The sequence below is a fragment of the Cebus imitator genome, unplaced genomic scaffold, assembly GCF_001604975.1.
Source record: "Cebus imitator isolate Cc_AM_T3 unplaced genomic scaffold, Cebus_imitator-1.0 Scaffold53, whole genome shotgun sequence".
Classification (NCBI taxonomy): Eukaryota; Metazoa; Chordata; class Mammalia; order Primates; family Cebidae; genus Cebus; species Cebus imitator.
In genome coordinates this window covers 810,481-822,848 of record NW_016107368.1, presented here as the reverse complement: position 1 = coordinate 822,848, position 12,368 = coordinate 810,481, and the positions used below count along the sequence as shown (strand labels likewise).

Genomic DNA, 12,368 nt, shown 5'->3' with positions numbered 1-12,368 from the left:
TCTTGGCTAACTGCAATCTCTGCCTCCTGGGATCAAGCGATTCTCCTGCCTCAGTCTCCCGAGTATTTTTGTATTTTTAGTAGAGGTGGGGATTCACCATGTTGGCCAGGCTGGTCTCAAGCTCCTGACCTCAGGTGATCCAGCTGCTTGGCCTCCCAAAGTGCTGGGATTACAGGCATGAGCCACCGCGCCTGGCCTCATCCTGAAATTTTTATAATGAGCAGTTATTGCTTATATAACTAGGAAAAAAATCGGCAATTGCCCACAAAGGAAAAATGATGCCCTTTACCTCTTCTCTGACACCACATTGTGGGATGCAGTCTCTTTGCAGCTGTAAGACTTGGCATGAGATGTCCCTCACATCTGCAAGGGGTGTCAGCAGCTCTCTGGTCATGACCTTGAACCTGAAAGGGTAGAAACTCTACATAAACAATAAGGCTTTAAAGGTTAGCATGTCTAGACACTGATGAAACCATCTTGCATAAGTTAGAACCGCTTGATTTCAAGTAACAGAACCCCAACCTGAATTACTTCAAACAGGTAGGGATTTTTAAAAAAATAATAATGATGATGCTGGGATAGCACCTGAAACCTAAGGAAAGCGTGTATGTGGACCACAGGAAAAGCTGGAGTCAGGAGCTCAAAACCCGTCAGGGCTCTCTACCTCTCTCGTGGGTTTGGTCTGCTTGCCTTTATACAATAGCTTGCCCCCTGCAGGAAACCATGGACTCCCAGGACAGCATCATATGCTTTCAGCCCCTGGAGAGAGACTGGCCTGATGCTCTCTGTGTCCAAAGCACAAACATTCTGTGTAAGGTTCTCATCTGCCCAGTTTGACTCAGATACCCATGCTGGATTAATTTGCCATGATCACAGCACCAGGTATAAATTCAGGGCCTGAAAGATCAAGATCAATATTACTACTCAAAGTCGGGCCTGTGTATCAAGCTGGCCCACAAACTATTTGCTGCCCACCTGAACAGTTCTGAGAATCGAGAAATAACAGAAATCAAGAATAAATATTTCTAAACATTTGTGACAATTTGAAATGTCTGTGACACTCAAGCATGGGACTTTGTATTTTGCCAGGACATCAATTTGTGACAGATTAGAAATTTAAATTTTTAAGTAGTTTAAAAAGCACTGATGTAAGACATGGCAATGCCTTTGGAAATCATGGATTTAAGAGGGAAAGGGGGATATACTGGAGGGATAAAACAATTGGTGTCTAGCACATAAGTATCTCCACACAGCTCTGCAGTTCAGTTCCACCAGACCAACCCACACTAGGGGCCTTACCTTCTGGAACACATGAAGGACTAAGTTGTCTTCCTTGTTAAATCAATTATACTTATAACAGACATGCTTGGTGACTGTTGTTTCCCACTTTGGCATAAGCTCCATGACAACAGAGACCACGTCTGACCTGTTGTTAACTACTGTCATCCCATGGCCAGTCAGGGGGGCTCAGTAAACAGTTGTTGCAATGAGTCACTGCAATTTAAGGATGCACTAGAAACAACTTTGGATGTATCTGGAGGTGAGGGCCCTGCAGAAGAGTCCCTGCAGGCCCTATAGCTATGACTGATTCCTAGAAAGGGAACTGCTGATAAACTCTGGTCCAGTTGAAAGGCCTAATATTGTTATATTGTTGTTTTTTTTTTTTTTTTTTGTAATTCTTGTTTATTATAAAAGCATTAAAGAACAATTTGGAGAATAAAGAGAAGGGAAATATCACCCCCAATTTTTTTTTTTTTTTTTTTTTTGAGACAGAGTCTCACTCTGTTGCCTCAGGTTGGAGTATAGTGGGGTAACCTCAGCTCACTGCAACCTCCACCTCTGGAGTTCAAGTGATTCTCCTGCCTCAGCCTCCTGAGTAGCTGGGATTACAGGCATGCACCACCATGCCTTGGGTAACTTTTGTATTTTTAGTAGAGACAGGGTTTCACCATGTTGGTCAGGCTGGTCTCAAACTCCTGACCTCGTGATCAGCCCATCTCAGGCTCCCAAATTGCAGGGATTACAGGCATGGTCCAGTGATGGTTACCGGCCATCACTCTCTCGCACCATCTCCCTAGCACTGTGGTGTGAGCCACCATGCCTGGCCAATCTTTTTATGTACATCTGAAACCTACAGCTCACCATGATCTTAGTCGTTCCTTTTGGAAAGGGACAAAATTGAGTATCCTTGGTATATCACCTAACGACCTTGGCTTCATCATATGCTATAAATGAATTCTGAGTTTCCTAAAGTAGACACAACTATATGAAATTTTCAGGTCATATGGAAGCACAAGAGAAGAAAAATATTTGGGTTAGAAGTCACAGTTATAAGCTCTAACAGTAATTTGAACTGTTACCTTAGACAAACTATTTTCCCTTTCCGGATCCCAGATTATCAAGCTTTAAAAATGAGGAAACTGAAATAGATACAATCCAAGGGCCATCCCAGTTCCAGCTATCCATAATTTTCTGATTCTGTAGACATCTGAGTGCATGTCCTTCATCAGTCAGATAATTGTAAGTGATGCATTTTGTATTTCCCACAATTGCACATCCTTCGACAATGGCAAGATTCAGTTTATGGACTTTGCTATCTCTCAGAGGTTTGGTGCTGGTTAATTGTTGTTGCTTTGTTTTATTTATTTATTTATTTATTTGAGATGGAGCCTCCCTCTGTCACCCAGGCTGGAGTGCAGTGGCGCAATCTTGGCTTACCACAACTTCTGCCTCCTGGGTTCAAGCGATTCTCCTGCCTCAACCTCCTGAGTAGCTGGGATTACAGGTGCGTGCCACCCACCCAGCTAATTTTGTATTTTTAGGAGAGATGGGGTTTCACCATAATGGTCAGGCTGGTGTCAAACTCATGACCTCATGGTCTGCCCATCTCCACCTCCCAAAGTGCCGGAATTACAGGCGTCAGCCACCATGCCTGGCCTGCTTTGTTTTATTAAACCAGAGCCTAATCAAGTATGTTGAGCTGGTCTTATTTTTCTGCTTGTGTCTTGCCCCTTGTCCCACAGCCATGCTGCAGGCGGTGCGAGCCCTGATGATCGTGAGCATCGTCCTGGGTGCCATTGGCCTCCTGGTATCCATCTTTGCCCTGAAATGCATCCGCATTGGCAGCATGGAGGACTCTGCCAAAGCCAACATGACACTGACCTCCGGGATCATGTTCATCATCTCAGGTAAACACAGAGCCTGGAGTTCTCACTTCTGTGAATGCCAAAGCAAAATCATTTAGGTAGAGAAAACATGACTCTTCACACTGCTGAATGTGGTTCAGAACTTTTCATACTGGGATTCATGATCTGAGTGTGGAGGCCCAATTGTGTATCATGAGTGCTAAGGTCCTTTTTAGCTGCCACTCTAACCCCAGTATAAGAGGTCCTTAGCTGGGTGCAGTGGTTCATGCCTATAATGTCAGCATTTTGAGAGGCCAAGACAGGAGGATCACTTGAGCCCAGGAGTTCAGGACCAGCCTGAGCAGCATAGAAACACCCCATTTTTTAAAATGGTTTTTTATTTAAAAAAAAAAAAAAAAAACCTTAGTAAGCTTTTGAAATCTTAAATTCAGCTTAAAAAAAAAAAAAAAGAGGTTTTCAACCCTAAAAGAGTCATGTGACTTGATCCCTAAAAAGTATTTTCTTGGCAAGGCTTTAGAAAGTGATTTTAAGGGAATATATCTTGACATTACCAAAGAACCAGACCCAAAATATTTGGACCATTGAACTATGGTCCTCAGACACATAAAAAATTTCTTTCTGTACACACACATATTCTTCAACAGTTAGTGAGACAAACCATTATAAGCACCTATCACAATATTTAGCACATAGCGAGAATTCAGTACTCAATGCTTGGTTATAGGGATACAATATTCTGCAGCCTACTCATCTAAACTCATTTAGGCATAAACTACCTCAGAAACATTGTAATTCCTTAAAACTAACTCTGGAGCTCTCTTTTTCTTTGCCCACAGGTCTTTGTGCAATTGCTGGAGTGTCTGTGTTTGCCAACATGTTGGTTACTAACTTCTGGATGTCCACCGCTAACATGTACACCGGCATGGGTGGGATGGTGCAGACTGTGCAGACCAGGTAACCTCCTAATCTAGGTATCGGCGTTCACCATGATAAATATTGTTATAAGAATCTGATTAAACACATGTGCCTAATGTGACTGTCAGTGCCTGAAATAGCAAAAATTTATCAGAGACAACCATGCCATTTCATAAATCAACAATCACCTGTAAACTCATAAACTTCATTTCAGTGAAATATCCTTGGTAATATGACTTGAGGCTGATCTGACATTTGCATTGAAATACAGTGACAGTTCACAGTATTTATCTAACACTCTTACACAAGCCCCATTGTGGTGGCAATGAAACAAGCACTATTAACCTAGGCAAGTAAATGAACATCAACTTACATCTACAGTCCATCACAGGAACCCGGCTAGGAAGAGGTAAACATTTGAATAGAAATTAACAAGGTGCAGTATGGCTGAGAAAAGTAATATTCCTTCCTGGCACAGCTGCCTCTTTCTCTCATTCATTAATTCATTTATTCTACAAATGTATTGAGCACCTGCTGTAAGCCAAGACATGTTCACAGTGCTGGAGACACAAAGCCCCCACTCTCACAGGGGGTACATCTGGCAGAGGGAGATGAAACCCCACCACAATTTGGTGTCTAAATGATGGTAGAACTTCTAAAAGATAGAAAAGCAATACCAACACCTGTATTCATTCAGTCCCTTTAAAGTAAGGGATATATCCCATAGCAAGAAGCTGGAACAAATTCCTGAAAAAGAAAGATCTTGTTCTTGGGAGGAAATATAAATATTAGACCTCAGTGACCCGTCATCTCTGGATGCATGCATTTGACATTTTTCCAGCCACACCAACATAGGGTACAGACAGAGAGTGAGGGTGTGATAAATCCATTACCACTGGCTCCCTGGAACTCCAATCCCCATTCATATTTCTGCTTTATTTCAAGAATGGGAAGGAAATGGCCCCCAAAAGCTCCCCTGATCCTACTCCATGTTCCTCTCATGGTCTCTTAGTTGCAGGTGCAACTTAGAAGTAGGATGACCAACTCATTCCAATCTGCCTGGGACTTGCCCAGTTTTAGCACTATAAGTTCCACATTCTGGAAAACTCCTCCATCATGGGCAAACCAGAATGACTGTTTGCCATACTTAGAAGAGCCCACCTTTCCCAGAGTATTTGGGTGCCTGGGATCACTGTTGTTGCCCAGAGGAGCCATCTACTAGCCACTTGGCACTTAGCACTAATACCTGCCATCACTCTCTCACACCATCTCCCTGGCATTGGCCCCTGTCCCAGGGGCAGGCAGCTTCAGTCCTGAAATTAAGACTATAGAATTCTGAAAAGCTTCCTGAACTTCTCCCTCCATGGATGGGTAGCTGTCTTTCCCTTTCTTTTGTCTTCTCATTTTTTCCACCCAGAAGTCATACAAGACAGACCAGCTGCAAAGAAAGACCTTGGCAGTCACCTTGATGGAGCTTTGGTTCCAGTGCCCTACTTGGTCCTGGGACACCCTCTTTCTCCTGTTCCCCAACTCTATTATGTATTGTATGTCACACTGGCAGAGCCTAAGCCCTGTACTAGAGCTGCAAAGTGCCTGCCCTCACACTGTACCCAGTCTGCAAGGTGTTTTGTAGAAAACATTTCATTTTAAAATCTGAGCCAATCGCCAACTTTTAAAAATTAGAAGAGTTAGGGTTGGGTTCCTCAGCAATAGATCCTGAGAAGAGGATCCCAGTGCCAGAGTTTGTTAAGAAAAGGGAGACTGGTTAGCGGGTGAGGGAGGCACGGCCAGGAAGGAAGGAAAGCCAAGCATGGGCGCGATTTCAGGTGAAGCCCTGGACTCAGCCTGATCCTGAGGGGTGCTGTGCAGTATGAATTATATGTCACGGTTGTCTCGACTCCAAACTAAAGAGCTGAGCTTTCATATCTCAGTGCCAGTCAGTCCTTGTGGGCAGAGTGGCTTTGGTGGCTAAACCAGAGGCAGCCACAGTTGCCAGCAGGTAAAGGCAAAGGAACATACAATCCAGGGAAGAGACACAGAAACAGTTAAAGGGTAGAGCACCACTAGAGCCTAGTACAAGGAGACTTCATCCCCCTACACACATATACACATACTCTGTTTTTCCAACTTTGTGTAAAACATCAGAAGATCTGGCCGCATTGCACTGGGCCCTCATTCTTATATGGCCTCCATCTCTGCAGCTGAGAGGCAGCTGCCCTTTTGGCTAGGACTGACTTTGTCCAGTTTACCACAATCGCCACTACTCCCAAATGGCCCAACTCATGCTTATAGGGGATTTTCCCATATATTACAGTTAATAAAATGAAATATGTTCTTATATCTAGCTCACTTCATTCATTTAAGTTTCTTGCCTGTCCCAGGTAAGTATTTAGGTTTGCTAACCTTGACCCAGAGTGTGTAAATTGAGGAAGAAGACTGTCTCTCATGCCCAGAAGATGCATGAACAATGAAAGCGTTGAAGTCAAAGTGACTTGAATTTGAATCCTGACAATGTCATGTCCTTCCTGGGTCATTGGAGAAGTTACTTAACCTCGCTGAGCCTCAATGTCTTCATCTGAAAAATGCGAGTGACAAATACTATCACAGTGGCTATTGGGATAATTAAAATAGTAGTAAAAAAGTGCTTATCAGAATATCAGTAAGGGCTTAATAAATGGTAGCATTGTTGTTATCTCATTAGCATTAAGCAATCATTCAGCCATCTATAGGGGTATCAAGGAGCAGGGCTGTCACCAGGAAATAACCTAGGGCCCCCCTAGGAGAAGCCCTAGGAAAAGACCTGCTGTTCAGCCCCCATCCACACTGGGTAGGATGAGGGGGCAGGGTTCTTCATCCCAAGGCAGAAGCCCTCAAACCAAGTATCTGTCTTTTTCCCAGTCCAAAGGAAATAAAAATAGCCTAGGTAAATTTTCTCCCAGGACTTTTTCAAGGACTGAGCTCAGTTAACCAGTTTTGCCCTACATATTAATACTACATTTGGTCACAAAGCTTATGTTGTTTACTTTTATCCTGCTAAAATGTGTATGCTTTTTTTTTTTTTTTTTTTTTGTCGGAGCCTCGCTCTGTTGTCCAGACTGGAGTACAATGGCTTGATCTTGGTTCGCTGCAACCTCCGCCTCCTGGGTTCCAGCAATTCTCCTGCCTCAGCTTCCGGAGTAGCTGGGATTACAGGCACCTGTCACCATGCCCAGCTAATTTTGTATTTTTAACAGAGACAGAGTTTCACCATGCTGGCCAGGCTGGTCTCAAACTCCTGACCCCAGGTGATACTGCCTACCTTGGCCTCCCAAAGTGCTGGGATTTCAGGCATGAGCCACCATGCCTGGCCAATGTGCGTGCATCTAAAGTATTGTATTTTCTTAGGTTGCAGAAGTTTGCACACATATTACTTGTCTTCCTATTGTTGGTATAATGTTCTTAGCTTGTGTCATAGACTTTAAACATATTAGTAATTCACAGAGTTCTATAAACAGTCCCCATGCTCTTTGAGGAACACAAACGGAAACTTCCAAGGGGAGGCACTTCTTTTCCATGCTGAGCTCTCCTTTCCTGAGATGTTTCGCAGAGATCAGATGTATAATGTTTTAGTTGAGTGATGCTAGAATCCCCCTGCTGTTTTGCCCCCTAGCTTTAGTTCCAGTTCTACTGTTCAGTTGGCTGTGACCCACAGGAGTGTGTGTTCAGGGGCATGGGCAGGGATGGATATGGAATCCAAAAGTGAGGACAGAAAGAACAGGCACAGCCAGGTGCAGTGGGCGGAGCCTGGAGAGTTGAGTCAACAGCATTCACAGCTACCATCTCCCCTCCCAGGTACACATTTGGTGCAGCTCTGTTTGTGGGCTGGGTCGCTGGAGGCCTCACACTAATTGGGGGTGTGATGATGTGCATCGCCTGCCGTGGTCTGGCACCAGAAGAAACCAAGTGAGTCTCCCTGTCCTGCTGCAACCAGACATTTTATTTGTTCAGGGTCTATTTTAATGTATAACTTGCAGCCAAAAAAAAAAACAGTCTAGGTATACGGAAGAACTTTATTGACTTAAAGATTATTGAACCTTCTCTTTTAGGGGGTACCTAAAGAATAGAACGAGACTATTTCAGCCTAGGCTGATTTAAATGTGATCCTATTTGAAAGAAAAATTCATCCATCTTGGTTCCTTCTAAGATTGTTTTGTAACTCCATGGTTCTCAACTAGGAGTAATTTGCCCCTCAGGGGATATTTAGCAACACGGGAAGACATTTTTATTTGTTACAGCTTTGGGAGGATGGGGGAGAGTGATACTGGCATCCGGTGGGTAGAGGCCAGGGACGCTGCTAAACACCCTACGGCATACAGAACTGTCCCACAACGAAGAAGTATCTGTTCCAAAATGTCAACAGTGCTACTGCTGAGAAACTCTGCCATAACTCCCTAGATTGAACTGGTGTGGAGAGAGCTGGATTCCAGTGTGGTTCTGCTGCTGACGTTGTTTGATCTCTCTATGCCTCAATCACCTCATCCACGAAATGAGCAGCTTGGAGGCAATGGGCTGAACATAGGTGCCTTCCAGCTCACAAATTCTATGATCCTTTGACGTAACAATGTTTCCCCGGGACATTGTTCTGGTTCAGCTTTATTTTTACTGATTAACAGAGGGAACTCATTAGTTACTGAGGACTTGGGGATACCTCTCTCCACCATCCAAAAATGTCCATTTGGAATCACAATTATCTTGTTCTCAGAGGATTTTGTTCTCAGCTCAGCAAGGTGCTAAAACAGTGCAAGAACTTCTGTTCCACTGCAGAGGCAGAAAAGCCAGTGTACCAAAAACTAGGGTTACTAACTATGCTGGTTTTTGCCCAGGACTGATGGGTTTCCAGGGACACTGGACTTTCAGTGCCGAGACTGAGACAGTCTAGGGTAAATAGGAGGCTGGTCCCCCTAACAAAGACCTCTATAATCATGGAATGTTTATTTTTCTTTCAGCTACAAAGCTGTTTCTTATCATGCCTCAGGCCACAATGTCGCCTACAAGCCTGGAGGCTTCAAGGCCAGCACTGGCTTTGGGTCCAACACCAAAAGCAAGAAGATATACGATGGAGGTGCCCACACAGAGGACGAGGGACAATCTCATCCTTCCAAGTACGACTACGTGTAATGCTCTAAGACCTCTCAGCATGAGCAGAAGAAACTCCCCAAGAGAGCTCACCCAAAAAACAAGGATATTCCATCTTGATTTCTTATTGCTTTTGACTCACAGCTGGAAGTTAAGAAAAGCCTTCATTTCATCTTCGAAGAGGCCAAATGGTGTTAGCCTCATGTCTCTGTCTCTAAATATTTCATCATAAAACAGCTGAGTTATCATTTATGAATTAGATGCTATAGTTCACATTTTCAATCCTCTATTTCTTTTTTTAAATATAACTTTCTACTTTGATGAGAGAATGTGCTTTGAATTTCTCTCTGACATTTTGATGATTTAGACAGATTCCCCCTCTTCCTCCTAGTCAATAAACCCATTGAAGATCTATTTCCCAGCTTATCCCCAAGAAAAGTTTTGAAAGGAAAAAAAGAGTAGATCAAAAGACATTATTTTCTGCTATTTGACGTTTGCTTCCCCACCCCTAACTTGGCTACTAATAAACATTTACTGAAGAAGAGGCAAAAAGGGAAAGTTATTTATAATCTCTCCAGCCCATGATCTGAGTTTTCTTACACTGTAATCTTAAAACTTACCAAACCAAAGCAATTTTCAGATTGAGGAAACCAAGCTTTTCTGTTGCTGTTGGCCTCTGCTTATTCCAGCAAGAATACCAGTGGCTTCCTGAGCTCTCCACTGGAGTCTTCTTTCTGTCATGGATCAGCAATTGACCCTAGATGAATGAGAAATTTTTTTTTTTTGTAATCTAAGTCCTAAATATAGTTAAAACAAATAATGTTTCAGTAAAATGATACACTGTCTCTGTGAAGCCTCACCCCTACATGTGGATAGAAGGAAATGAAAAAATAACTGCTTTGACATTGTCTATATGGTACTTTGTAAAGTCACGCTTAAGTACAAATTCCATGAAAAGCTCACTGATGCTAATTATTTCCCTTTGAGGTCTGTATGGCTCTGATTATACATGATAATAAGTGTAAGCCAGGTAAAAAATAAATAATGTTTGGGCACAGTGGCTCACGTCTGTAATCCCAGCACTTTGGGAGGCTGAGGAGGAAGAATCTCTTGAGCCCAGAAGTTTGAGACCAGCCTGGGCAACATGGAGAAACCCTGCGTCTACAAAATACAGAGAAAAAAAATCAGCCAGTCATGGTGGCATACACCTGTAAGCCCCAGCATCCCGGGAGGCTGAGGTGGGAGGATCATTTGAGCCCCGATAGGTTGAGGCTGCAGTGAGCCGTGATCACGCCACTGCACTCCAGCCAGTGACATAGCAAGACCCTGTCTAAAAAATAAAAAATAGTGAAACACAGCAAGTCCTGGGAAATAGGTTAAAACCAGTTCTTAAATAAAAAATTTGAGCCTAAATTTAATGTTATGTTTCCAAGTGACACATATCCACATTTGCATGGTTACAAGCCACTGTCAGTTGGGAATAGCACTTTCCTGGCACTGTGGTTGGTTTTGTTTGTTTTGTTTTGCTTTGTTTTGTTTAGAGATGGGGTCTCACTTTCCAGGCTGGCCTCAAACTCCTGCACTCAAGCAATTCTCCTACCCTGGCCGTCCAAGTAGCTGGGACTATAGGTGTGTGCCATCACAACTGGCTGGTGGTCAGTTTTGTTACTCTGAGAGCTGTTCCCTTCTCTGAATTCACCTAGCGTGGTTGGACCATCAGATGTTCAGGCAAAACTGAAAGCTCTTTGCAACCACATATCTTTCCTATGCTTACATCACTGCCTTTTTGAGCAGAAAGCCGAAATTCCTTCTAGGACACTAGAATTCCATCCCAGTTCCAAAGCCAGATAGGCCACCTGGGAAACTGAAGTAAGAACAATCTCTAAAAACTACCCAGAGCAGCATTGGTGCTGGGGAACTTGGCCTTTGGGTTATTATTTGAGAGAAAAGTCCTCACATCAATAGTACATATGAAAGTGACCTCCAGGGGCATTGGTGAATACTCATAAGGGTCTTCAGGCTGAACAGACTGGGGAAAGACCAGATCATGCCCCATTAAATAATACCAAGTTGTGTTCATCAAGAATCAGAGCAGTGAGCTCAGAGGCCCTTTTCACTGAGATAGCAAGATTTAGGCCAAACCAGAAGAAGTATTTGTGGAACTCACTGCCTCAGGTTGGGTAGAAGATGAGCAGACAAGTCAACTAAAGAAAAAAGAAAAGCAGGGAGGAGGGTTAGGCAATCTGGAGCATGAAGATTCTTAAGTGTTCTCTGGATATGAGTAGAAGATCATCCATTTGAGTTGAAGGCCACAGGGCACAATGAGCTCTCTCTCCTACCACCAGAAAGTCCCTGGTCAGGTCACAGGCAGTGCAGTGTGACTCAGCTGGGTTTTTAATTAGCACATTCTCTATCCAACACTTAATTGTTTGAAAGCCTCCATATAGTTAGATTGTGCTTTGTAATTTTGTTGTTGTTGCTCTATCTTATTATATATGCATTGAGTATTAACCTGCATGTTTTGTTACTTAAATATTAAAAACACTGTTATCTTACAGTTGAATAGCGTCTGCTCTTTTTTTGTAATTTTTGGGAAGTGGAGGTGGGAAGTCCCAATACCTCAATGTTGGATGCATCTTCATGGAGTTTTTCTGCTTTCAGAATCTGTTTCTGCTCAGCAGCAGCCTAGCTACCTGGAGGACAGCTAGATGTGGGTCCAGACCAGTTTGTGGTTTCTGCAAGTTGGGAAGCCTTAATGAAAAGGAGTTCCTAGAGCAACCAGGCATGCAGCATGGGGTTCAAGGATCCAGTTTAGCCTGTCAGACCCTAAGCACACCAGCCCAAAGTGTCTAACATCATTGGCCTATTTGTGGGCCAGTAAAACAAGAAAGCCAATGCCTGTCTTCTTGATGCTGCCAAGGGTTGGGTTTACCAGCTCAATAAACAGGCTGTATCAGGCTACAAAGATAGCATAAGCTGTAGAGTCAGAACAGCCCAACCTCAAATCCAGGTCATACCACTTCCCAGATGTGTTAGGCTTTCTGAGTCTCGGTTTCCTTACCTGTAAAATAGGGATGGTAAGGAAAATGGAATAATACAAGTAAAGGACCCACTTAATTGACAGAAAACCAAGCTGCACAACTTTAAGACAAAGAGGGCAATACTTATGTAACTGGGATATCTGAGGCCAGG

At 43.4% G+C, this 12,368-nt stretch overlaps 1 protein-coding gene across 2 annotated transcripts in view; it reads left to right on the top strand.

The window, feature by feature from the left end:
- CLDN18 (claudin 18) overlaps positions 1–11,736 on the top strand; it is a 31,970-nt gene extending 20,234 nt beyond the window's left edge. For both annotated transcript variants that reach the window (XM_017528260.1, XM_017528259.2), the window contains exons 2-5: positions 3,024–3,188; positions 3,983–4,100; positions 7,893–8,003; positions 9,047–11,736. In XM_017528260.1, coding sequence (XP_017383749.1) covers positions 3,024–3,188; positions 3,983–4,100; positions 7,893–8,003; positions 9,047–9,218 — 566 coding nt within the window. In that variant the 3' untranslated portion in view covers positions 9,219–11,736. The remainder of the gene's footprint in view (positions 1–3,023; positions 3,189–3,982; positions 4,101–7,892; positions 8,004–9,046) is intronic.
- The last annotated feature ends 632 nt before the right edge of the window (positions 11,737–12,368 follow it).